Source organism: Microchirus variegatus, assembly GCF_963457635.1.
Source record: "Microchirus variegatus genome assembly, chromosome: 9".
NCBI lineage: Eukaryota > Metazoa > Chordata > Actinopteri > Pleuronectiformes > Soleidae > Microchirus > Microchirus variegatus.
In genome coordinates, this window is record NC_139810.1 from 27,262,016 (window position 1) to 27,289,446 (window position 27,431).

The 27,431-nt window shown below is 41.7% G+C and overlaps 3 protein-coding genes across 4 annotated transcripts in view; 1 reads left to right on the forward strand and 2 right to left on the reverse strand.

Annotated features, from left to right (window-relative positions):
• The window catches only part of LOC310931945 (ankyrin repeat and SAM domain-containing protein 1A), a gene marked incomplete at its 5' end in the record, with an annotated part of 73,245 nt that extends 68,353 nt beyond the window's left edge, over positions 1 to 4,892 (reverse strand). Inside the window, one exon of the mRNA XM_083895191.1 lies at positions 4,714 to 4,892. Within this exon, the coding sequence (XP_083751317.1) occupies positions 4,714 to 4,892 (179 nt within the window). The remainder of the gene's footprint in view (positions 1 to 4,713) is intronic.
• A 2,681-nt stretch (positions 4,893 to 7,573) lies between these two features.
• Positions 7,574 to 9,823, forward strand: taf11 (TAF11 RNA polymerase II, TATA box binding protein (TBP)-associated factor). 2 transcript variants are annotated; one of them, XM_083895341.1, is made up of 6 exons: positions 7,574 to 7,750; positions 7,917 to 8,129; positions 8,637 to 8,767; positions 8,865 to 8,952; positions 9,031 to 9,127; positions 9,212 to 9,823. In XM_083895341.1, exons 2-6 carry the CDS (start codon positions 7,959 to 7,961, stop codon positions 9,340 to 9,342), a joined length of 618 nt encoding a protein of 205 aa, XP_083751467.1. In that variant the 5' UTR covers positions 7,574 to 7,750; positions 7,917 to 7,958; the 3' UTR covers positions 9,343 to 9,823. The 2 variants fall into 2 exon arrangements, with proteins under 2 accessions (XP_083751467.1, XP_083751466.1); XM_083895340.1 differs by having other exon boundaries at positions 8,865 to 9,127.
• Positions 9,824 to 12,759: 2,936 nt separating this feature from the next.
• Positions 12,760 to 27,431, reverse strand: bltp3a (bridge-like lipid transfer protein family member 3A; the record flags this gene model as incomplete). Its single annotated transcript, XM_083895541.1, has 21 exons — positions 12,760 to 12,876; positions 13,439 to 13,500; positions 13,689 to 13,797; positions 14,441 to 14,706; positions 14,793 to 14,943; positions 15,062 to 15,201; positions 15,286 to 15,470; positions 15,611 to 16,821; positions 16,920 to 17,113; positions 17,449 to 17,584; positions 18,611 to 18,756; positions 18,893 to 19,063; positions 19,633 to 19,719; positions 19,852 to 20,032; positions 20,442 to 20,612; positions 20,698 to 20,838; positions 21,226 to 21,415; positions 22,103 to 22,194; positions 22,594 to 22,632; positions 23,720 to 23,882; positions 27,388 to 27,431. The coding sequence occupies 21 exons, from the start codon at positions 27,429 to 27,431 to the stop codon at positions 12,760 to 12,762; spliced, it is 3,996 nt and encodes a 1,331-aa protein (XP_083751667.1).

Here is a 27,431-nt window from a genome sequence, read left to right on the forward strand (position 1 = left end):
GCAAGCACTCAAAGCTTGCACGCCGTGTACAAACTCCAAACGCAAGAAGATAATGACAATTTCCCAAAATTGCATATTGAGTGGTGTTTTGAGATTAGTTTTTTTTCACTCTGGGACCCGTTTTCCAAAAATAGCATTTTGGTGCTCCGCCAGTTCCATGTGGATAAATAAGTCAATATGATGTCAGTATGTTTCTATGCACAGTTAAGTCAAGGTTTGGTTGTAGCTCGACTACACCAGACTACTGCCTTTGTCCCAGTATACAGCACTATTGGGGAATTGAATGACTAAATTAGGGCGACGCTTTCACACCTATAGTTCGATTGCTTTGGTCCGCACCAGTCAGACAAATGTTACAATGTAGCAAACAGACATGGTGTGCGGTTAGCTTTCACATATGCAGAGTTCTAAACGAAGTCTGAGGCCACCCCTTCAGGCAGGTCTCGGACCGGTTGATTTGGTGCGCACCAGTACCGAGATTACACGGCAACCTAACCTGCCTGAAGGGGTGGTCTCTGACCGCTTTATCCGCCCTACTTTGGTACGGTTCCTCCAATTTGGTACCAACTGGGACAAAACAGTCTAGTTTAATGCATTGTGGGTGTAAGATACAGGATAACCCCAGATTTCATATTATTTCTGGGTCAGTTTGGGTCCAGTGGTGGGATCCAGTATACATCCATTGTCTACCACTTTATCCTCCACATGAGAGCCACGGGGGGTTCGCTGGAGCCAATCACAGCTGACATAGGGCAAAAGGCGGGGTACACCCTGGACAGGTCGCCAACATACAGCGACAGAGACAAGCAAACATTCACGCTTACAGTCAACAGTCAACATTCAATGTCCAATTAACCTCTGCATGTTTTTGGACCGTGGGAGGAAACCGGAGCAAGAGCAATTTGACTCCAAATTGTATTATCTGGGTGTGCTAGTCCCACAGATAATTTTTCCAGCCAGACTAACATGTTTACATGCATTTTAAAAGTCTGAGTGTTAAAAAAACAAAAGCAGTTGAAGACACAGACAGTAAGTCACAGTTTGAAATGATATGGTGTGGAAGGTGTGGCTGCAGCACGCTCAGCCTCATCATATCAGCTTCAGTACAACTCTGTGGTGGTTGTATGAAGACTAATACAATTATTCCATTTTTTTAATCTAATGCCATGTGAACGTACCGAGTAGACAGAGACGCTACAAGACTTCTTTTAATGAGAGCAAGTGCTTTTTGTTATGCTTTTTTTTTTTACAGTTGACACCAGTCTGGCAGCACGGCTTTCCCTGGGATGAGCCAGAAATTGTGAAAATAATGGGATGGGATGGAATCGTCTGGATGTTAGCCAAAGCCACTTAAAATGCAAACCAAGTAATCACAACACTGACAGAAATGTATTTAGAAGAAGGGCAAAACTAAATTTCAAGAGCCACCAAAATTGTGAATAAGCTCCACTTGTTTCTGCCCATCGCAGTGGCAAACACGAGTCTCAATGAGGCTTCTGAAATCAGGAGGGTCCAATTCTAAACAAGTGACAGCTCAATTTTCTAGCTAAAACTAAAGAGTATATAATAGTCTTAAAAGGAACTAATATGAATATGAAAAGATGTCATTCCACGCTTTGTCCAGGGGACAAAAGACACAACTGTGAGGCTGGGAGAAGAGCCCACATCTGGCTAAGCTCTCAGGGTGCATGTCCCCCCCAAACCCCATGCATTCCTCTGTTCATTTCCCCCACAGTGGGCAGGCACTTTCCCTGCCAAGGACTTGTCGTACCTCCGGTCAGACCACAGCAGCTGCCAGCTGTGTTTGGACAACCTGGGCAAGGAAGTTGCTGGTAAGAGGTGAAGACCTCTGGGATCAAAAAATTATGGTCTGGAGGTCTGGCAACCGTCATCACAGTGAGGTGCAGCACACTGCAAATGTAGCCACGAAACTGACTAAGTGTTATTGCTGTTATTTTGTTGTTGTAAGATGTTTTTTGGCATCAGCCAAACTGCAGCTACCACTGCGACCTTACAACATGGGGAGGGCGGGGGCTGCCCGGCTCATTTTGGTGTTAATGGAGCACCTCATAACAAATGCTTTGGGGGCGGTGACGGTGTTAAACGCGCAGGGGTCAGCGGCGATCCTCCCGCTTGGATACAGCCTCCTGGGAAAGCAGGCATTCCGCAGAGCAGAGCTCGACAACTGCCTGGTTACAAAAACACGACAGGTCTTGACATGCAAGCCATTCCAGAGCAGGAACACTTAAAAATGAAGTGGAAACACACACACACAACAACACAACACACCTTCACAGACTATTGATTAATCTGATGTGTGAAGGCCGAATATCCTACTATACACAAAAAATGTCCTCTCATAAAGTAAAAACACTGCAGTGACCTGAATAACAGACATCCCTCACTGACCACACAACCAACACAGTATGTAAATTTACTGAAGAAACCGGTCATTCCGACAGATCAAATCTCCTCTGACAGGATTACAAGCCCTACATTTCCAACAATGGATGATTAATAGGGTACAAAGAGATTCTGGTCAAAGAAAAAAAACAAACACAGCCAGCTGGTGCCACTGTAGAAATCCACCGTGAAGTCCATACAAGTATTGACATTTTTGATAATGCAAACTAAATCAAACGTATACAACGGCAGCGATCCCCCGAGGCTTTCCTGAGGTCAATAATCTTGCAAATTATTTTTTTTTTCGTCTAATAGTCTGCCCAATAAGGCTCATGTGTTGTTAAGTAACACGGCCTGTTAAGTCCACCTACCATTAGTTAATTCATTTCCTGGCCGATCTTTTTCCGAGAGCTATCGTTGCCAAACATCGATTGCTCAAAACCAAGCAGATGACACAACCGCCCACAGATCTATGAGAGACAGAACACCCTGGCCTCGACTGCATGACTTCTCTGAATTTGGACGTGGGATTTCCGATCGCAAGGGTTTAATTTAATTACCCCGAGTTCATTGCACGGTCTCCACTAAGTGACATGGCGCTGCATCACCTCGAGCTACGCCTGAATACTTTCCCCTACGATGCTGGCAGCTGGAGAAAAAAAAAAAAGAAGAGCTCCCACAGCAGCAATACTCTGTGTTGAGTGACAGTTGTCCACCTTCATTTGCTCAACACCAAAATAGAATGCAGCACCATCACCATCACTTCACCAGCTATTGTTCACTTCTGCAGCTCTATATATAGCACACGACATTAGCGAGGAATTCTTAACAACGAGGCTGCTCTTTTCTTCCTCGTTGGGTGTAAACATCACTTAAAGCATCATATGGTTATGGAACAATACACGTGCAGCCCACGGGGAAACTGAACAACCCTGTTGCGGTGAGCGTATTTAACCGAGATAGCATGTGCAGGAGGACGAAAAATAAAAAAGTTATCAGATCTATTTCATCCAATTACTTGGCATTAGCCTGCAGCAGAACATTATTAGGAGGGGTGTGTGTTAGTAGAAGGCCTGGCCGGGCTGGATCTAAGCCAATTTTAATATCTCCCATTTTGGAAAAAGGGGAGTCCTGTTCTGTTTCGCCATCACTCCAAATCAGACATTTTACTCCAAACACTTAGAGCAGGGATCTCCAACTCAAATGACCTGGGGGCCAATGCGCATCTACTGTGGTCAAGAGGGGGTCGGCCTAGAGAACAAAAACTGTTGACAATATTGCATCATGATATCACACGTATACTTACTAATATTATGATGCAAAATGAACGTACTAATCAAAAACACACATTTATTTTAAATTACATAAATAACAGTGTGGACAACAGTAATTAAAATTCGTACCAGGAGCCGTTTCGGGGCCACTGCCATTCATGGCTCGGGCCCTAACAAGTGTATTTATATATGTAACTGAATGTTGTATATGATACATTTAATAATGGGATAATTATTACCAAATGTCTTATTATTACTTTTATTAAAACATCGCTAGAAAATATATTCTATCAGCTACACACTGTGTTTAAAGGACGTTGAGGTCGTGGGCCATGTTTTCATTATAACAAGATATTAAGTGGGGGGGGGGCTCATGTAATCGATTGGGGGGCCGCATGTGGCCCCCGTGCCGCCAGTTTGAGACCCCTGACTTAGATACTGTATCGACTGTGGTTTGCCTTCTTATCTGTAATTTACAAATAAATAATAATATTGCATGACAGGCCATCTATTAAATGGATGAAACGTTGACCCCATCAATGACTTTACCTTTTAAGGTGAACACAGTGTTTGTTGTTGTTGTTTTAGTTGCAGTAATGTTGTTTAAAAGTGTGTTGTTAACATCTGGCTTTCTTCTTCTCCTCCTCCTTCAAATCACCACTGATGTTCGGGGGGTCTAGACTACACGCGTAGGCTATTAATTAAACATGTGTGCACCGGTGTGTGAAGAAACCGTGGGCGGCTTTTGGAGCACATTTATCCAGTTTAGTTGCACAATTGTATCGCAGGCTCTTTTCCTGCTCGTTACAGTAAACGCTGGCAGAGGAGCTAACAAAGAAGCATGTCGCCGTCTCAACGCTTCACCGGGTCCGGGCTGTTCGTTTGACCACGCAAAGTCATTACTACTGGACAGTCATACTGAAAGTACTAAAAATGGGTGAAGAAATAATAGTGTAATAAAAGGTCGGGGACAACGTAGGAAGCCGTCCCCCCGGTCAGGTATATCCGCCTCCCCTTCCCTATCCCTGAAGCCTACCTGAGCAGACTGGAGAGTGGGTGAGAGGAGGCGCCGTGGCCGCCGCTGTTGCTACTTCCACCGGCTCCAGACAACCCGCTCCCGGTGCCCGCCGACTGTCGCTTCCCGGATAAAAGCTTCTCCACGGCGGCCAGGTTCCCCGTGCGCGCCGCTTCGAGGAGCTCCTGCTCCTTCCCCATCACGAATCCAAGCCCAAAAAAAAAAAAAAACAACACAAAAAATACACACACACACACAGGAGCCGCGGGGGGAATAAGGAAAAGGGGAAGGGAGGGGGGTTGTTTTAACAGGAGTGAAATTCCTCCGTGACTCCTTCTTTTCTCCCGATAACAGAGGGGGTTCCTCGGTGTACTTCCCCACCGACGCCGGTGTAACGTCCACGCCGGTTCCTCGGTGCCGCTGTCGCTCACAACGGGGAAAAGTTTGGTTCAGCAGCGCGGCACCAGCATCGAGCAAACTTCCTATGACCAGTCCCCCGAGCCTAATCCGTCACTTCCTCGAAACTGCCCTTTCTTTCTGCTGCTCAAATCTGAAAAACCCTTCTCACTCACTCACTCACTCACTCACTCATGCACAATCCCTATCACACCCGCCCCTGCTGCCTCTCACAGGAGAGGTGGATGGGCGTAAGCAAGATGGTGCCCGAGCTTCACCGTGTAAACTAAAAAGAAGGGGAAAAAGACGGACGTTTTACACGTCCACTGTGTTACCGCGGTCAAGTCATCAGTCACAACAGTCTCTCTGTAGTTTAAAGCATTCGGGTCTTAAATTTAGAGTGCTCGCGTATTGTGGACGTTACGGTAAAAAGGCACTGAAACGTTGCCGGTTGGGTTGCCAGCATCTGCTTTTCAAAATAAAACAATGACAGAAAATAGTGGCGGAAACTTCTTTTGTCATTTTAAATATTTACCCATCAACCCAATAGTTTTATAGATTTATTTTTATCATTTTTTTTAAATGTTAAAGGTACATTATGTAGTAAATCTAAAGAAACTGGTTATAAAATCCTCCTAATATGTCAGAGAGACTCAGGAAGAGTGTTCATATAACAAACTGAACTCACCAACAACAACAGTACAGCCAAAATATTTGCATTAAAAAAAATATTTTGCAGACTGCAAATAATGTTTTATGTTTTGAAATCATGTTTTGGCATGTGGCGCCACCTACCGCCGTCTACCAATCATTGCAGTCAGTAGAGTCTCAACCACAGGTTGCCAGTTACGTCAGAAAACAAAACCTAAAAGACCTAGATATTTTGAATTTGAACGTAGTAATCATTTTTGGTCACATTCTTACATATGGTACCTTTAAATATTTACCCAGCGACCCAATAGTTGTATAGATTTATTTTTATCATTTTTTTTAAATGTTAAAGGTACATTATGTAGTAAATCTAAAGAAACTGGTTATTAAATCCTCCTCATATGTCAGAGAGACTCAGGAATAATGTTCATATAACAAACTGAACTCACCAACAACAACAGTACAGCCAAAATATTGGCATTAAAAAATATATTTTGCAGACTGCAAATAATGTTTTATGTTTTGAAATCATGTTTTGGCATGGTGCGCCACCTACCGTCGTCTACCAATCATTGCAGTCAGTAGAGTCTCAACCACGGGTTGCCAGTTACGTCAGAAAACAAAACCTAAAAGACCTAGGTATTTTGAATTTGAACGTAGTAACCATTTTTGGCCACATTCTTACATATGGCACCTTTAAATATTTACCCATCGACCCAATCGCTGTATAGATTTATTTTACTTATTATTTTATCTTTTTTAAATTATTTTTACCTAAAAGTAAAATGTTATGAATTGTATTTTTCTTTCAGTTTTGTCTCGATGTTGGTTGGTTTCTCTCTGCAGCACCTTGATTCTACCGCAAGTGATTGATAAACAAAATTGTCTTAGAAAATTTGAATTAGAAATACAAAGTTCCACATCTGTAAGTCAAAATGGCTTCATTTCTGAACAACTCCGTCTATGAACATTTAAAAATCAAGACAGAAGGAGGCAAAGTGTGTTTTTAAATATAGCTGCAAACTATCAATGTGAGTATAAAAAGAATCACTGATTTCCAGGTTAAGGGACACTGCTTTTCAGTTTGTTCATGTTGTATTCCTGTCCAAAGTTTGTACATACCCAGTTTTAACCTTTTATTTTGAAAAGAGGATGTTGTGACCCAAAATATCGTCTAGTTGCAGACCATTCCTATCTATGCATTTATCATAAAGCCTCATAAAGGAGTGCACTCCTTTATACACACACTCATCTTGTGTTGGGACTGGCTTGGAGAAACGACTGTCCAGAGCAGGGGTCACAAACTCAAATGAAAATAGGTGAAAAATATTTAGGGGAAAAAGCAACAATTCAGTAGGGGTAGACAATAGGTGCTCACAATTATATCATGATATCATGATCTTGAGCCACAAGTTTGAGACCTCTGATATAAAGCAATTTTCTAAACCTAACATTTGCAATTCTATTCATACTACTATTTGTTTAAGTCATCTGCATTGTTAGTTGTCAACATAACTCAGAGGTTTAACTTCATTTTAGATATACATTTCATTGTGTAAACTGTCGTTCAAGAGTTAAATAAAACTTTTTCATAGTTTATTTTCTTTCTTCTTTTTTTTTTTACAAGTAATTACAAAACAAATATACAGTCATGTCCTCTTAGATTTTGTTGTACTGACGAGTCAGTTGATACCCTCAGTATTTGGTTACCCGTGTTAATAAAGTTTGTTCAAAACGGAAACGGAAATGCAAGTAAAATGCTAGTCCAGAATTAGCTTACGCGGCTATCATTACATATATGCCTACTGATGTTCTCGGCGTGAATACAAAATATTAATTGGACCTTTGTCTAAATATTTATACACACATTGTGACCGTTTTACGGTGTGCTATTTAAGTGTTTCAACAGTTCACAACTTTACAACCCAGCAGGATTTACTGAGCTAATGTTAGGTTAGCTTCACCGCTAGCTTAGCTCTTGCCGTTTTGTTGACGTCCGGCTACCGAATAGGTAAGTGCGTATTTTACTCTTATTTGTCCACTTTTCGATGCATGTGTGGCGACAGTGACTCATTTGCTGGTACCTTTAAGTAAAACTTGTATGGCTCCAATCACAGGCTGCGTAGAGAAGCCACGATGTCAGACAAACGGGTAACTAATAATTAGCCCGTTGATAGTTTCCAGAGTTTGGAGCCATCGTTAGAAGGAACTGAGTGATTATGGCTGACCCTGCACGGATCAAAGTTGGTGGCACATCTGAGAGAACGACCTCTGCCACTGAGGAGCATCCAAAACCTGAGGATACTGAAGGTGTACCTGCCACAGCACCACCTGCACAGGAAAACAAGGACGCGTCCTCACAAGATCAGTCCAAACAGGAGGGCAAACCTGTGAGTTTGATGCTTAATTGCTTTTAGGGAGGTGGGGGAGCATTAACTATTCAGCAAAAAATATAAAAAACATACCAAATCCCATATAATGCATCGTCATCATTAAACTTTATTGTCCCACCAGGGAAATTTTGATAGCAGCTGTGCAAAGGACATACTATTCTCATTATCTTACTTTCATTAAACACAAGCATCTAGTGTATACATTTACAGGAACACTACCTAAATAGTTGTTCATCATTCCTTAATAAATAGCCACACAGTAAAACTCACAATATTTTACGTTCAACGTTCAACATTGAAGTGGAAACCAGCAGATCTCTATAGTCCTTACTTCATATTTGAAGTTTGGATTTATTTGTGTACGTTTACCTTATTCGATCAATGATAAATTATTTCGTCAGCACTTGAAATGGCTGGCTCTCCAGCAGAGCTAAAGAGTTGAGTTTTATTTAGTTTTAAAAAGGGATACATTCAGTCACTCTTAACTTATCTTCCTTTGTGCAGGATACGGCAGCACAAGAGGATGAGGAGGAAGGAACTTCTGGTGAGCCTGCCTCCAAAAGGCTGAAGGTGGAACCAGAGAAGAAGAAAGAGAAACGCCACAAGGTGGATGAGGATGAAATACAAAAGATGCAGTAAGACTATTTTTATTTTAAACCAAATACATAATTCTTTAAAATGTTCTTAAATCTTATTGTACAAAACCGTCCTGCTCCTCCTGTGTCTTTTAAGGGTGCTGGTGTCGTCCTTTTCTGAGGAGCAGCTGAATCGCTATGAAATGTACAGACGTTCTGCCTTCCCGAAGGCGGCCATCAAAAGAGTAAGCCGTTTTATAGATTTGATTAAAGTGTACTTTATATTTGAATACATCGAATTAATTGAATGTCTCATTTTGCAGCTGATCCAGTCCATAACAGGATCATCAGTGTCTCAGAATGTAGTGATTGCCATGTCTGGTATTTCTAAGGTTTTTGCTGGGGAAATAGTCGAGGAAGGTGAGCGGCAGATGTGTGGATTAATAAGCCGACTTTTTCCCCCCTGCAGTTTGATCACGTAATCATGTTATCTTGTGCTTACAGCATTGGATGTTTGCGAGAAGTGGGGAGACACGCCACCTCTTCAGCCAAAACACATGAGAGAAGCAGTGAGACGGTTAAAGAGCCGAGACCAGATCCCCAACACCAAGTTTAAAAACATTCTCTTTCACTGACGCACCAGAGTTTCAGATTGCGTTGGTATGATGGGAGTCGGAAGAAGACATTTGTGATGAAAACACAGATATGTGCCATTGAAATCTTGACATTACCTTCACTACCTGACCAGGCTCAGTGTTTGCTGAAATCCTGGAGATTAGTCAAAGTGGCACCTGTAAATGTCGAGATAAACACTTGTAAACACTTGATGTGACACACGGTTAAACTGATGTAAAGTTCATGTATTATGGTTGTAAATACAGTTTTATATGTGAAAATCTGAAATGTTTTTGTCCTTGTGCTTTAGTTATTTAACTACTTTGGAGAAACGCATTACAATCTCATGGATTACAGCTTGTATTTTTAAGAGGCACTGATTCATGCCAAGGACTGGATTTTGATTTATTTAGAACATGTTCACAAACAAAAAAGCAGTGAAATTGTTATGTATAAATCATATTTCATGTCTGACATACAGTATAATAAAACTTTTTTTTTTAGATTTACAGGAAACTTATTTTTGTCACTTTTCCCCACATGTTAAGAAATGCATTTTTTATAAAATTTCAAAGACACTGAGAAGTGTTCAGCCATTCATTTATTATTTCACTTTTAAAATATTCTCCATGTGTACCAGCTTTGGTTCACAGAACCAATTGGACGTTAGTCTTAATGGAGCGTTAAAGACGATACAAAATTCAATGTAACTCTACACAAAAAAAAAATACTGTCCACGTGAGCTTCAACATCTACACCACTTAGTAAGATTTCAAAAGGACTCTTGCAATGATTAACATTTAAATGAGTGCAATTTCCAGTGAATTTACCACACGTGTGTAAGTAATCCACAAGGCATATTTATCATCACTTCAGTACATGCACAGAGAGAGAGAGAGTCCCGTTTCCCCCTCTGTCCAGGTCCCTTTCTCATGGCACACTGGGTAAGAAGGTCAAGTAAGGGAACCCTTAAGTGCAAAAGGAAGTCTCTTGTAACAGATATCAGCACCAGCTTGTCTGCAGATCAAAGATGCTACTTCACACTGAGGAGGGTGAAACCACTAAACTTTCAAAGCTACATGTTGCGTACCACCACGTCTTTGTTTACTGAGGCCATGCAAAAAACAAAACAAAAGAACACCAAAACAGATGATCACAACTACAAGCAATACTGAGGTTGAAGGGGAATATTTCTCAGAATGTGATGAGTCACATGCAGTTGAGAAGGAAACACTAACACAAGTACATTTGTTTTCTTACATTATCTGTCATCTTAGGAATTTGACATAAAAAAATGTATGTATATAGAGTTACTGTTCTTTGTCACATATTTGGTTCAATCAAAGTGATCTCTCTATTGCTTAAATATATTACATTCCTCTTCGTGAATTATGTCACTCATAGCTTTAAAAAAAAAGAAAGAAAATTATAAAAAAAATATTTTGAATGAGCAGTTGCAAGTCATAGCCACCAGAGGTCTCCCACGTTCACAACGAGACATGAAGATGAAACAGCTTTGTAACCAGGAAAACAAATAAATGTAAACTGTGCAAAAACGTTTGGAATAAAGAATAATAATAATAAAAAGGTAACTGTCAAACAGTCTTGCATAAATAAATGGGGAAATTTAAACAAGGAGACGACCATTATCAGATCAGGATTGACCAGATTTTTCTAAGTGTGTATATTTACTTTAGCAGTACTGTAGCTTTTTAATAATAATAAAAAAAAATCATGTTGTTTGATTGATATGGCTTCAATACACTGGTCAATTTCATCTCACAGAAAAAAAAACATGGAATGACCAAATGTAAAATATACACAAGTAAAGCAACATGTTCATTATGTTTGATCAATAAACCTGATCAATGTGAGCAGAGGAGATCGTTGACGCTCAAATTGCAGTCTGAGTTGTTTCCTGGCAAGCTACAAAAACGACTTTTAAGATCAAGTATCCTATCTCTGGTTGGTTGCTGGTATATTCCCCCTTTAAAAAAACAAAAAAAACAATACTATAGCTACCATGTACCTGCCTGCCACCACTGCAGGTAGAGGACGAAAGACGTGTTGTCTTTGAGGGGTAAGTTCATCCTCAGGAGACGCCGTGTTTCACTGAACCTTTCATAACTTAGAGAATAACTTCACACTGAGGAATGTTTCAACCTGCTTTGTCAGAACAATGAGAATTTGATAAGTGTGGTGATTAAATATTCAAGGTAGAAACCTGTCAGTTTGTTTACTCACAATTCAACAACAGCTCATACTATTTAATAATACTTCTAAATAAATAAAAAAAAACAACAACACATTGCTCTGTTGTATTTTACACTTAAACAGAGGAGTTCTACGTCTCTCTACGTGAAGTCAACATTAGGGTACCTGTAAATGTGCCGTGTGTAAATGAGCACTGTTCACAAAGCATGCTTTACAGCAGGGGTCTCAAAGTGGCGGCCCGGGGGGCCACATGAGCCCCCCCCAATCGATTACATACGCCCCCCACTTAATATCATGTTATAATGAAAACATGGCCCACGACCTCAGCGTCTTTTAAACACAATGTGTAGCTGAGGAACAGCTGCCAGAGAGGTGATAGAATATAATATATGTTTGCTAGCAATGTTTTTATTACAGTAATAATAAGACATTTGGTCATAATTATCCCATTATTAAATGTATCATATACAACATTCAATTACATATATATAAATACACTTGTTTTATTGATGTAATTTAAAATAAATGTCTGTTTTTGTACATTAATACATTAATTGTGCATCATAAATAGTATTATTAAGTATACGTGTGATATCTTGATGCAATATTGTCAACAGTTGTTTCCCCCCCCCCCCACTTTTCCTTCTCTAAGCCGGCCCCCTCTTGACCACAGTAGATACGCATTGGCCCCCAGGTCATTTGAGTTTGAGACCCCTGCTTTACAGTAACTTGTGTGTTCACAGAAGGAGCTGATGGACTAGCAGCTGTGTGGCAGTGTCAGTGCATGTACTGTAAATCAGAGGTTTATGTGCATTCGACTGACTGAACTCTTCCAAAAACACTAATATAAACCAGAGAATTAAAGCTTATCGATTGTTTTAAATTTTACCCTTGCATGCTGCGACAAACACTGAAAACCACACGATGAGTTCACTGTCCAGACTGAAAAATAATATTTTAGAATAATAAGTGTTTAGTAGAGCAGTGTGAAATACTGACACTGTGCAGTTAAAAAGCAGTACCAATAATGTACCGATAAGTTAGTTCCACTTCCTGTACCTGTAATAGGTAACCTGCCGTAATCGTATAAAGTGACCCACTTTAACGCCAATGTTTCTTTTCATACCTGATACCCAGAGATGCTTCATATCAGCGTTTGTGATTTTCCTGACGTTCGTTCCCGATCGATCTGATCGCAGTCTCTCAGAGGTGAAGGCAGCAGCTCAGAGTGTGAACGTGGGGTCATGCCTCCTGACTTCCAGAAGGAGGCGCTCTCTGTCACCGAGGGCCTGGGCGAGGGCAGACTGGGCATCGGAAAGCTGCGACTCCAGATCGTGTTTCTGTTTAAACACAGCAGCATTTCAACAGTTACTCTCGGGTGTTAAAGATGCCTCACGGCGAGTGACAACAACTGCTGGAATTATAATATCATGAGACAAAGGTTGTGTACTTTAATACAACTCTACTTTTTTTTTAAAATATTTGGTTTACCTACTCAAACAAAAATGAGACATTACAGAATGACACATGATGCACTAATTCGTGTTTATCCTGATTTATATAGTGAATTAGGCTACATTAAAAGGAAGTGGGTTATCATATAAAAAGAGCTTTTCTATATCTATATTTCTACTTTCTTTTTGTGTGTGTACGTTTGAAAACATGTTTACAGCAATCAAATTTGATGAATAAAATCAATCATCGTAATGATCTTAATTGTTTTAATGTAAAAACATTTAATTTAATTCCATTTAAAGGAAAAGGAAGAAATGGAACCCATAATGCAACACTAGTAGTTGGGTATTTTTCAAGCTAAAGCATTAAAAAAAAACATGACTCATACCTATATGACTCATAACTCTTGAACCACAAAAATATACAGTTATATTAGTATTCCCCTACCTCAGTCTGCTGGTGAAAGGCGCAGGGACTGTTAACGTTCTCTGGAGCAGCCACAGGAGCACCTGCCGAGGATTTCATCAGAACAAAACGTTAAAAGCTCACTTCCTGTACATTCCTTTCTGAAAAATACGTTATATATGATTTAAGCTCGAGCGCTCTTGGTTTTGCAGTCATGTGATTATTCTGCTGAGGTGAATCCATAATGCTGACATTAATTATAGAACACAATTTATTTTTCTTTCTAACCAACCTTTGAGCCTCATGATGCCATCGTCACTGCGTTCAAGAAGAAGCTGATCTACGACGAATGTGGCGGGGACAGGTTGAGGGGATGTAGGGTAGTTTCTCGGGCCGTCGTCCTTTAAAAAAGAGAAGGTACACTGTTACTTCACAACCATCAACGCTGGCTAACGGTCAACTTAAAAATACCTAAAATAATCCCCCATTGTGTCCACTATGTCATACTATAACTGTAAAGCGTAACGTTCAAATGTCTGTTCGATTCAAACCACTGTCAAACTCATTCTGAAGTCTAATCGATGCTGATTAAGTCGACCAGCGCCACGTCTCTCTCTCTTTGTGTTCCTCAGTAGTGCATTGTTTAGATCTCTCGTCGACTGGCAACATTTTCCGCGCTGCACACAGATGTTATTTATGTCGTGGCTAACGGAGACGTCGGCAACATTGAGCTAGTAAAGTGAGACGGCTAACAAAGATGTGCTAACAAAAAGCTTCAGAGGTGAATTCTGCTGCTTTGAAAACACATTCAGCATTTTGGTGGGATAAATGTTCCTGCGCTGCTGCTGCTGCTGCTGTATACACGAGAACACCCCCGTCAGTCAGGTCTGATAGTTTTGCTCGACAGAGCTCGTTTTCAGATAAAGGACACAAATAATGACACGTTTCTGTTCACAAAATCATCGACAACAAAAATTGCAGCTTTTAAGACAAACAGCAATTCAGTGGATTGAGTCAATTTTCCCGGCAGTATGAACAACCAACCTTCATGGTGATGGTGACGTTGCTCATGTGTAACTTCATTGGCTGACCGTCGACGCTAAACTCGTCTTCAAGGAAAGGCCCGATGCTAGCCACGGTGGAGGCTAATAGCTCAGCCTGGCAGTCCTGCACTCTCATGTCCAGAAAGCCCAAAGACTCAGACAGAGGAGAGTGCTGAGCTGCAGAGGGACCCATTTCCGCACGCAGACGCAGCACCGGAGAGCCCCTGCCCCCCGGCCTATCCTGCCTTTGGACCGGTCCACCTGGAGCTGCAGACAATTCGGAAAAAGGCACATTTGTAAATGTGCTTTCAAGAATGATCAGTTTATATACAGTGCATCTACATCTGGTTCACCTTGTATGAGACCAGCCAGCAGGTCAGACACCCTGACAGTGCCCAGCTGCACAGGCCTCAGATTTTGGGCTTCCACGGCTACAACTTGATCTTCTCCCTTTACTTCCACGGTAACGGCCGTTCCACTTATCACCAGTAACAACACTGAGGACTGAAGAGAACACTTCAATTTAATCATTCATTGATATATTACTTTCTTCGGGTACTAACACGCGATTACTCGGCTACATATCTGTGTAGGACGTCTTTAAATATACATAAAAACCCACCATGTCCTGAGACACATCCTCAGTGCTTTGGGACAGGGAGCTGCTGAGGTCGGCCGATGAACCTCCGTCCGTCCCTGGGGCTGGACTTCCTCGGCTGCCTGCTGGAGTGCGTCTGGGATGCATGGACTCCACACCTGATTCTGGAAACATCATACAAACCGGTGATTACATGGCACCTTTGTAGTTATGGGAAATTTTTGGAAACTTCCAAGCATTTCATGTACCCGAGTCCATAAGAACAACAAAATTGTCGCTGACATCGCTATCCACGGAAAGATTTTCATCGGGTAGGCTGCCTTCCAGGATAGCACTGTCAAATGAATGCTGGGAAGGCGACTGCTTCATGGATTGCTGGCGCAAACTGGAGACTAAAGAGGGGGAGGAATCCTCTGAGCGTTGGATCTGTTCCCTTTGAAAACACAAACACACACACACACGGTCGTTGAGAGGAACATCAGCCAGTGAAAACCATGCCGTGCACAGTATGGTTTCCAGGCACGCTAACATTATCATGTTACCAACAGCCCAGCAGGTGAGAGCAGCACTCACTTTGCCTGTGGACTGAACAATTTGCTCATCCCTGAGCCACGACTCAGGATGCTAAACGCATCTTTTGTTATTGAAAACGCCCCCTTTGTCAGGTCCAGCGAGGCACTGATGGCATCTTTGGTCGCGTCCTTGGTGACGTTAATGGCGCTCGACAGCTCTCCCTCCAGACTGAACGTGGACGGCTCGCGGGAGAGGACAGGGGACTGTCCAGGTGACATGGAAGGAGAGAGGACAGCGGTGTCCTCCTGAGCTTTAAAGCCGCCGCCCTCCGGTCCCTCCTCCACGGCCTCACAGGCCTCCTCTACCACCTCGTCTAGTTCGTCCTGATCAAATGTAGTGACAGTTGTGTTGACAGAGGAGATGCCGTTTTCCAACCCGCTGTCCTCAAGTGGGTGATGAGTCGGGGAAATGTCAGAGTCCGTTATACTGGGACTGTCAGACTCTGGTGTGTGTGGGACTTCCTCCTCTGGCTCTGAGCTGACTGGTGGCAACAGGAGACCTAATTCTACCGAGTCCATTACAAGCGCAACACACATAGTAGCAGGTTTCGTCTTTGGGCCGTGAGTGTTTTTAACTTCTTGTAAATCCCGGCCCAACTCCGACCCCAACCGAGCCATGGCATCCTTCATTCTCAACAGTGCGACATACTGGTAATGGTTGAGCCACACCTTCACTGGAGTGATGGTGTGAACCAGGAAGTGGATCGAGGCAAGTGAACCACCTTCCTGTTCCGACGATGGCTTCTGGGTTCCGCGTGGACAGGAGGAGGAAGACGATGAACCATTCTGAAAGGCAGTCGGCTGACACATCCACACGGACATGGCAAAAGGCTCGACAAAAGGCTGGGTCTTGCCTTTGGGGAATCGCCGAGCTCCATCAAAACCTAGGGTTACACGGGAAAGACTGAGTGACCAGACATCGTGGGATCGTGACTGCTTTCTGCCCAGATGCTGGGGTTCTGTCTCTTGGGAGTGGTGGAGGAAGGATGAGGGAACGGGGTCGAAGGCACTGCGTTCTCTTGGGAAAGAACAGGGCGGTGAGGACTGGAAGAAAGAGAAGCTGGCAAACTTGTCATAGATAGAATTGAGGTCAGCTCTGGAGCCATGGGGGCAGTGGCGAGTGTTGCTGAGAACCATCTGCGGAACAGTGATGCATAGGGACTGCGGACGCTCAGGGTGATCCAATATGGAAGAATCCAATGGGATTATTAACTATAGAAATGAACACAAAGCAATGTAAAATAAACACCAGTACTTTGGTTTTAAATCACAAACATGAGCTGTAAAAAAAAAAAAAGTTCTGTACTCACCTTCAGCTGAGCGGCATCCATGCGGACGTCTACATGCTCCTCAGCCTTGCTGCTGTCCTGCAAATGGTAGAAAGCTTTGACCTGGTCCAGTGTGTGCAGTAAACCCCTGGAAAAAAGACTGAGCCACAGTACACTCGCCGGGTCCACACACAGCTGCAGGCTGTTCAGCTGGGCATACAAGTTGGAGGTGGGCACTGGAAGAAAAGCAAGCGATACCGACTTTTAATCTAGATCATAAATTCCACTTTTGCGTAAATTCTGATCCACATATAGAAAAAGAATTACAAATGTAATTTAGGAGGTGACTGGGGCCTCATCCACACAGAAACAGAACGTTTCCTGTACGATCGAAATCACAGGCATCTTTTCAAGAAATGTCTTCATACATTGGGACTCGATTTTCCAAAAACAGCATTTTATGGCTCCCAGCATGCCAGCTCTGTGTGGCTAAAAAGCCAATGCAACACAAAAACCTTTGCAGATTCTCCTAAAAGCCTGAGTAAGTTTGAGCGTAGGTTGTGTGTAATACCTGAGAGACTCGGGTTGTCAGGAAAGTAGTATTCAGTGAACTGCAGATGAACCGCTGGTATGCTGTCTGGCAGATTTTTACGGTTACAGGACAACAAAGACTGCGTCTTCTTATTCTGACGGCCCCTCGTAGACACCTGAACATAGAAGGAGAATTTAATTAAATAGGTTTTATTCAAATGTATGTATGTATCATGTACACTACCGTTCAAAAGCTTGGGGTCACTTAGAAATGTCCTTATTTTTTGAAGGAAAAGCACTTTTTTTTCAATGAATAGAAAATTAAATGAATCAGAAATACACTCTATACATTGTTAATGTGGTAAACGACTATTCTAGCTGCAAATGTCTGGTTTTTAATGGAATATGCACATCGTACATCTCTCCAGTGTTCTAATGGTACATTGTGTTTGCTAATCGCGTTAGAAGGCTATTGGATGATTAGAAAACCCTTGAAAACCCTTGTGCAATGATGTTAGCACAGCTGAAAACAGTTTTGCTGGTTCTTTGACAAAAGGGCAAAATGATTATTTTTGAATAAAAACCATTATTTCTAATCTTATCAATGTCTTGACTATATTTTCTATTCATTTTGCAACTTTTGATGAATAAAAGTGTGACTTTTAATGTAAAACACTGAAAAATTGTATAGGTGACCCCAAACTTTTGAACGGTAGTGTATCATTACTCAACAAAAGCAGAAGTATGTCACAAAAAAACCAAAGCACCTGTGTGTAAATTTCAGTCGTGTCCTTTCACAAAACGTAAAGGTGGAATCCACACATTTTCACTGAGTGTCTCTTGCTTTAGTAAATGAGGAACTATGCATGCTTTCTAACTTAAAAATAACCATGACCGTGACATCCTTTTGTCGTAAAAGTGTTAACTATTCAAATCAATAATGCAGAACCAGACTGAGAGTGAAATTCAAAGTGGCGGGGTTTTTCTCAGTCTCTCGTGATTTGATATATGTGAAAAATATTGTATTCTTACTAGCTTTCTCAATATTATCTGTGAGCAACTCCAGCTCAAAAATGTGTTCAACACCTACAATAATTTAATAATTTAGAGTAAAGGTTAACTTTTAGCCCTATCACAGACACCGACTGATGACAAAGCTTTTATTAGGGCAGGTTGATCACAGCAACTGATAAAAAACTAACCTGGTGAATGTCCACATCATCCATCCTAACCACGATGCAGCTGGATCGCAACCTCTTCAGTGATGAGCCTGTAGGAGCGGTCATATGGTTCCTGCTGGTTCCCTGGCCTTTGTCAGTAGGGTTCAACTTGGGACTGGACTGTCCATCTAAAACAACATATATTGGAGAGTAAACACAGTGTTTAAGATTAGGATCAAAAAAGTTAGCATTAGTAGACAAGATTTACTGTAGCTGTGTAATTGCATTTATGTTCAGTCTTTTACACTAAGTCTACATCCCTACCTTGAACAGTCTTTGCAGGGGAGTCCTTGGTCGGCTGAGGTACCGCAGTATGTGGCCCTGGGAATCCAGAGGCCTCGACTTTCCTGTGGTATTCCTGCAGCAGTTTCCCAGCCCACTGAGCCTGAGCCTCCATGGCTCCACTGTGATGCTCCCAGTGTCGACATCCATCAGCTGTATTCAAAAAGCAGTTATAAATCAGCAGCCAAGTCGAAATATAAACTGTTTGTATTCTTTCTTTTTCATTCATTCTGATTTGAAGTTGTAACATTATTTGGCATCACAGAGTAATTAACCATAAATCTGTATAACACCTTTTATCCAATTGTTGAAATATTGTAATCTTGTGGACTAGTGGCAGACTGGCATCATACTATATGTAGAAAAGGTACTTATTTATAATATAAACTGAAATATGCATTAGTTAAAATTCTAGATGTAGCTAGATGTAGTAAAGTCATAACCCATGTTACAACCCTTAAACGCTCTTTTCAAACCCAGTGTTGATGTTGTATACATTAAAACACCCTCGTTTTAAAATTCACAACAAAATCAAGCCTTTTTAAAAAGTTGCTTAAATTGAGCACGAAGGTCATAAAATGGTTGCTGTTCTACATTCTACACTTGAGAAATTCCACAAAGAATAACGGTGCTACGCCAACTCTCCTAAGCCGTTAATCTGCTCGGCCTCAAGATAAACCGCAGTAAATTACAGTCACAGAAAAGACACTTATCAAACTCACCAGGTCTGTGGATTGGATAGTAGTCAAAACCCAGCTTTTTGAAAGTCAGTTGCATCGCACCCTGCGAGCCTGGAGGGGGAGGCTCATCTGTGTAATATTATATTACAGCAATTAAAAACACCTTCGAAGAAACCGTCCTTCAAATCACTAAGCAGTTCACGATCAAGAGGTGCTTATCGAGAAGATTCAAGCGAACTCGGACAGTTGCTCCTTACAAACCTTCATCCACTGAAGAACTATCGTTGCATACGTGTAAGTCCAAGCGAGATATGAAGGTGTGATAAGAAGACTCCTTGACATCATAGAGGTCAAAGTATTGACTCATGTTGTTGGGGGTACCAGTAGGAGCAGGCGGAGGCTCCGTCCACAGGCTGTGGAGGCTGGGTGATGGAGGAGCAGTCTAAAAAAAAATAAAGAAAACAGAAATATAAGAATCTAAAATTTCATAGGGAAACAAAACAATCTTAAGACCGAGTGAGAGGATTATGTTACAAATGTACAATTGCAAACCAATGTTGTTTTAAGTCCATATTATATTATATCTGATATATTCTTTTAGATTCACTTTTAGGGGATACTTTGACTGTATTGTAGCTGTGTTGTTTGTGCATTCACTGATGTATTTGTTAGTATAATCTACAACCATATAAAGTTTAATTGTGTCATTTTTCTTGCATATGGCAAAGTTTAGATGCTGCAGGGTTGAAAATGGTCTCGGTCCTTCATCAAACATACTGTAAGAAGTCTAGTTTTAACACTTTTACATCAATTACTCAACAAAAGCAGCGATATGTTCCAGGTAGAAGTACCTGCAGGGATTCCGCAGTCATGCTCTTCCTCTGCTGATTGGACTTTTCCATGGCCTCACTGAGGGATTTGGCGTAATGAATGATAGCTTTGAGTTGAGAGTCCGTCAGCACCCACAGCAGGTCGTCCAGAATAAAATGCAGCTTCGATGCCAACACATTGCAGTCTTTTATCTAGATGAAACAGTTAAGAATTAACGACTTCATATGTGCGATCATACAAACATATGGTACGTGACAGGTAGAAACACAGCCCTACTCTGCGCTTAAGTGCAATGCGAATGCGTCCTTGGTTGGTGATGAGACGTAGTGGGGTGCTACCAAGGTCCTGGTCATCGCTCTCAATGGCATCTGCCTCAATTCGTAGACTCTGCCAGTTAATTTCTTTGAATGTCAAAACCTGATACACAAAAAAAACCCACCAAAAACAGAATCATTCAACTGTGACAAAGACGCCCTGAGACAAAAAAACAAGACAACCACAACATTTTTACGACATTTCTAAAACTGATTAGTATTGGTGTGGTGAGGCTAATGCCTTTTTTTTTAGACAAACAGAGAAATGACCTTTTCTTTTAAGTGGATTACAAGGCTGCATTATGAAAGGCTGTTCATCACAATCAAGTCACTCTAGCTAATAAAGACCGTAACAGTAGGGCTTGATTAAATGATTTACTTAAGCCTTAATGAGCACTTCATGCTCTGTGGTAGAGCCATAACATCTAGCTGGGCATTGCACACAGCGTTCAGACGGCCGAATGAGTAAGGGAGGTGTGTTGCTTTGTACCTCTCCTCTCTTTGGGTCAGTGACGCGGGTGTAGCGGAGGTCGCTGCGCTGCCACTTAGGGTTGAGGCTGTTGCCTTGTAGCTGCCAAAGCTCAAACGAGGCGTGGAAGGCTCGAGCCTGCACCTTGATGGTGATGGAGTTGATCCGAACTGACATGCCCTCCACCACTTTTTCAGCAAAGCCATACTCACTGTAAAAACACAACACAGGGAAAAGGCATTGTTCACCACGTGGAATGACGTGGTTACGTAGCACAGTATTCATCGCCACATGACAGTCAGCTTGACTCGAGCTTAATGCAGGCTTAAGGCCACATTATACTTCTCCGACTGCGTATGCGTTATCCGTCTGACGGACACGCGCTGCAATTTCCCGCCAGATCAGTAGGGGTCGATGCGCAAGGTTGTTCTGCTTCAGGCTACAGTGAGCAATGGCGTCCGAGAAAGAAAGAGAGAGAAAGACTGTTGTTGTTGAAACAGTGGCCGTTTCTCAATTTTCTGTGTGACCGAACGCAGTTTTTTTAGATAATTTGAGGCGAGAAATTGGCCATTTAGAGTCTAAACATGTGCTGTGTGTGTTAAGATATGACGTATTTATAGTTTGGCAGCGGCGTTATCGGCGGGGATCAGCTCCGCGCCTGTGGACGCTCGGTGCTCACTGTGAGCCGGCACAGATCAGCTTCGCTCGGCCTGTCCTGAGGACCAATCGCAGCTCTTGCCGTCTCCGTTGTCCCTTGACGGAGTGACGGACACTTAAAAAATATTTTGTGCAGTCGGAGACGACGCAGAGGCTCTTCGACAGGCTCTGCGTCGGTTACGCAGAGACTCTGCGTAACCGACGCAGAGCACTTTACGCAGGAGTATAAATTGGGCTTTACCTCTGGCCTGCTGTAATAGCTATAGGAGAGGGGCCATTGGGTGGACGTGGCTCTTCACATGTCCTCATCTCCACCTCTACCTTATCCAAGAACTGCAGAAAAAAAGGAAAGTAAAACTCAGCATACAAATGTGCAAGGATAAACAGATGCTCAGGTAGAGTAGCGCTGGCTCATAACAGCACAATACACATAGCCTATGGTGTTGTAAAATAACATTCATTCATTCATCATCTCCTCCACATGAGGGTCACAGGGCTGCTGGTGCCAATCCCAGCTGACATAGGACGAAAAGCAGGGTAAACCCTGGACAGGTCGCCAGTCAATCACAGGACCAACATACAGAGATGAACAATCATTCACTCACACCTATTGGCAAATTTAGAGTGTTCAATTAACTTCGACATGTTACAAAATCAGCTTATCTACATATAAAGAGGGGTGGAAAGCATAATGTGAAAGAAATCTGGAGGACAGAAATAACTATATTTTACCAGGCAGATGGGGCTTGTTTTTAACTTTGTCCATTGTATCTGAAAAAGAAAGGACAACAAGGTCATGAGAGTCAGCCACAAACACTTGCCACAGCATTCTACACTAGTTATCATTCACTGTGAGCACAGAGTTCCCACAACATGAAGCCAAGACTAAAACAATCACTCCCTGTAACACTGTAATATCACACTGTTTGCATCACTGATATGACATTATTTTGACTAGTGAAGGTGACCTTTAAGAGGTTAGAGATAAATTCTTATCACTACCATATTGGACATTAATCTGAAAATGTGTCATTATTGCTGTAAGGATTTGAATAACGACTAAAAACACATTTGTGACATCAGAGAGACATTTGACCTTCAAACTCTAGCATGATCATCATATCGAGGCACGTATATTTGTATAGCGCCATTCGTACACAAAGCAATTCATAGTGCTTTACAGGCAAGGAAGTACATTTGAAATGAAAACAACTCAAATCAATTCTTACCAATGGTCAACATGCTTTAAGAGGACAGTGACTTTGACCACAAAACACTAATCATGCTTACGCCAAAATATCTGTAGCAAATGTGAACAAATCCCCCCAAAATGGAGAATGAAGATGTGTGACCTGCTTGAGTCCAAGCGAACCGTTTATCTATAATATTTATAACATGAAATAAATTGTTTCCCGTTTACAGCTACCTTAAGGACACAGTGTATATATACATAAGTACTTTCATAACAACAAGATTCACGGTATTACTTCATTTTGCTTATAAACTAACATGTTTATACATGCAGTGTTATTATGATCATCTGGGAACACAAACCAACCATCCCCACAGCTCAGTGTACATCAGCCAGTAAATCTCAGGATCACTCTTGCCTCTGGCCTTTTGTGTCCCTCTGAATCATGGCTTGTTGCCCTGTTATCATCTTCATCCAGTGCTCGACTGGAAGATCATAATGTCCTCAAAAGTGCCTCTAGGAAAGATAATCTACTGTACGTGGTAAGGCCTCTGCCTCTTTCCTCTAAGACTCTACATCGAGACCCCTGGCCTAGTTTCAGAAGAACGGGAACCTCACTCGTCAGACCAGCTGCACAATCAGGTTTGACTAGTCAATAAAACTTACCCTGATGGCAGCTTTGTTGCAGTAGACCCGGGTGACAGCCAGCCAGGTAGGGAGGTCAAGCATGTTCTGCAGCACCTCTTCATCGAGTTCAAGGTTGGACAGTTGCCCCTCCCCCTTCAGCGTACTCAAATTGATCTTGTCTGGGGACAAATTCTTGGTGAACCTGAGAAATGGAAGCAGATAAATAAAATGTTCAAATAAATCAATTTAAGGTTAGAACAATAACTCTGGATGAGTTTAATGGAACTGCTTTTATGAGCAAAACACAAGGATATGTCACCAATTCATTGTTTTGCGGAAGACAAAGATGAATTATGCAGCTTGACTAAGGTGTGTTTAAGTGTGTGAAGCAGTACAACTGAATCAGTCATCCTGAAAAAGTGTAGTACCCATCCATAGCCAGGTCATAGAGCTGTAATCAAACTATGGTATATATTGAGAGGCAAAAAGCCATAGAATGCGAGACAAGTGTGTTAAAACTGTTACCACTGCCTATAGAAGTATGCTGTACCTGATAAACCTGATAAGTCAGTGAAAAGCCGTGTAGCAACACGTCCAACCATTGTTGAAAAATCTGGGCCACGGCTTTACTTAAATTAACATATAGTTTTAACCCACTGCCTCCCACACTCGCACATACGAGTCAAGCTTGAACTACAAATCTAGTTCACAAATCAGATAATACAAAGAAGCTTTAAGTCCACTGTGAATCCTAGTCTTCTGGATGGGCAGAATCGCAAGACAATAAAAAAAAGTGATTTGGTGGCACCAAAGGCCTACATCTGAACAAAGACCACTGTGTTTTCAATTATTTAAAAACAATTAGTTGACAAACTAGTCCAGTGTACACATCGGGGATATTACCTAACCCAGCATCATGTGCAAGGCACATTGCCTAGTGTTGTGTTCTCTCTCTATTGGTACGACTGTCTTCAGGCAAGCGGAATCGGCTCATTTAGCGATACATCTGCCGCATTTCTACCACACTGATGCCCTTAGTAGGTCACCTGCCAATTTTTACCGAAGTCTGTCAATCAAACTGTTGAACAGTTTTGCAGGTTAACAAATGGACAGACCAAATTATAGATGGGTGGCACGGCACCACACTCTTTTCATCAATGTCCCATTTTACATCAATGGAATTTAAAAACTATACTTTGATGTAAAAAGAAAGATGGGGAAATCAGTTCGAAGTCATCAAAGGTTTTCCTGTCATTGGTAAAAGTACCAGCCAAGTTTGAAGCCTGCTGGGCGAACCATTGGACGGTTATGCAATCAACAAACGAATGGACAGACAGACGTTCCTTGAAGAAAAGGGTAGGGACATAAAAGTTTGACTCAACCTACTCTTTGTAAGACACACTTCTCAAGTGTTTATGCTTGCCAGTCAAGCATCTTGGGCTTTAACTGGCAGCATCAAATGAATGGCACATTGCCGTGCATATCCTCCATCTATTGGACAGAGCACGACATTGTTTGTTTTAAACAATCAAAAGTATTCACAAATTAACGGAAAAGGATAAACCTAGGGTAAGGTCATTGGTTTTTAACATAATAATCCCCAAGAGTTCAGGATGTGCAAGTATTATAACGTGTATATTTACAGTTAAAAAAGCAAAATGGCTGTAAAGTTGTTGAATAAATAAATTCTTGGCACTTACGACTCTCTGTCGTCAGGGAAGGACCAGAGCTAAAACTGGCTGTACAACACAATCTTCTGGCCAACTCCCTGCCTGTATTACAGTATTACTATCAAGGATGCAGCTGCACACTGAGTCAGCTACTGATAAAAATAGCAGAGACTAATAAAACGAACTTTGGACGGTTTGACGTTATTATTTCTTCTGACAGAGGGATGCAAGAAGACCAAAGAGATGATTGTTTGGAATAAAAATTGTATTTTCTGTCAAAGAATAAGGCACATGCATGACCAGCAGCATTGATGACTTTGCATGACACGGATGTGTCCACTGGTGTGTTCTATCTGGTGCAAGCAATTGTTTTAATTATTCATTGACAGAAACAGGAGAGGAGCAAAGTAACAGTCAAATAGAAAGCCTCTGATTTATCACACACTATATGTCCACACACACTCGTACATGATCAACATTTTCCCAATTTAACTAATGTAAAATGGACCTTTCAAAATTGCTCTAAATCTAAAATACATTTCTTCATTGCCAGCCATGTCAGGCTGAGAGCAACAGAAAAAGACACTCTAGTGCATGTAGAGGATGTGAAAACTGTAATAAAAACAAAAGTCACCCAAATAAATGTGCTGAATTTCTCCCAGAATTTAAAGATTTAGATTTTTCAATTTGCATGTTACAAAATATGTATCTTGGAAATGACTGGTTCAGCACAGATTTGCTCCCTCCAGAGCAATCTGAATTGGGTCAAAATTGTTTGTCATCTTGGAAAAGTGGGTCTCAGGTAAAATCACATTCCTGTGAATGTGTAAGGCTCTGGACCACTAAGTGGTATAAAAATACAGTATGCAGTTGGGTATAAATAGACAGTTATTAATTTGTACCCATTGAATCTATGACATCAACTCTCACACCTGTCTCTCTATAACTCTGAGGACACTTCTAGACATAATGCAGTCCCTGTACCACATGTGTCAAACTCAAGGCCCGGGGGCCGGATGTGGCCCGCCACGTCATTTTATGTGGCCCGCGAGTGATTAATTGGTCTTGCGTGGCGATTGCGTTACCCGCAAAGTGACGGCATCCCGCCACTAGATCGCAGTGTATCATTGCATGTGCATCATGCGATGAGTGAAATTGAGATCGAGACTGTGATCGCAGCAGAATGTGTTCACAAAAGCCACAACCAAAACACAACGAGGCAGTGAAAGCTAGCTATATTGTGGCTGAAGAAATCACCGCTGCTTCAAAGTCTTTTTCTGAGGGTGTGTTTTTGAAGCAGTGGATGCTGAAGGTGTGTGAGCAGGTCTGACCCGACCAGATACAGACTTTTAAAACTGCTAGTTTGTCAAGAAACACCATCGCGGACTGGGTTACATCTATAATAATGCATCATATTTGTAACTTGAATAAGTAATAAATGCAGAAAGTTATTTAGCAATACGTTACCTTTAGTTTACATTATATTTGGTTACATTTATTCTGTATGACAGTTACATCTGGCCCTTTGAGGGGTAACCATTATGCTTGATTGTTTGATAACCCTGATCTATACCCTTATCTTAACTACATCAACTAAATGTCTGACCCCAACCCTTACCTTGCCTAAACCTAATCCTAAAAACAATGTCTTATAACCCTTCAACCCCAATTTGAAGTAGCGAGGACCTGCTAAAAAATGTCATCACAAAGTGGACATGTCCTCACAGTGATGGTTTTGAACCAACATTTGTCTTCAAAACCTATAGCAAACATGTACACACACACACACTTAGCAAGAGTAATCTAATTAACCATGGGATGCCTCGGTAGAGATGATGTGCTGCGTTCACTGTCCATGTAAAAAAACCTTCTCTTTTGCTGTTTAACCACAACGTGACCAACGTGTAAATCGGTGCAGGCTGCTACTACGTAAATGACAAATATTAACATCCAGACTGCGAGACGGTCAGTAAACATTTCAACCATATATGCAGCTGGGCTAACCCGGCTAACACAAAGCCACTGGGTGACACTTACCTTGACAAATGTTTAAGGATTTGCTTTTTAATTATTCCGGCCAT

What these genes read in the sequence shown, in the direction of transcription:
- taf11 (XM_083895340.1), top strand. Translation starts at nt 7,959, where the DNA reads ATGGCTGACCCTGCACGGATCAAAGTTGGTGGCACATCTGAGAGAACG. An exon ending in CCAAACAGGAGGGCAAACCT is followed by an intron (nt 8,130 to 8,636) that starts GTGAGTTTGATG and finishes TCCTTTGTGCAG; the next exon opens with GATACGGCAGCACAAGAGGA. An exon ending in TGGGGAAATAGTCGAGGAAG is followed by an intron (nt 9,128 to 9,211) that starts GTGAGCGGCAGA and finishes TTGTGCTTACAG; the next exon opens with CATTGGATGTTTGCGAGAAG.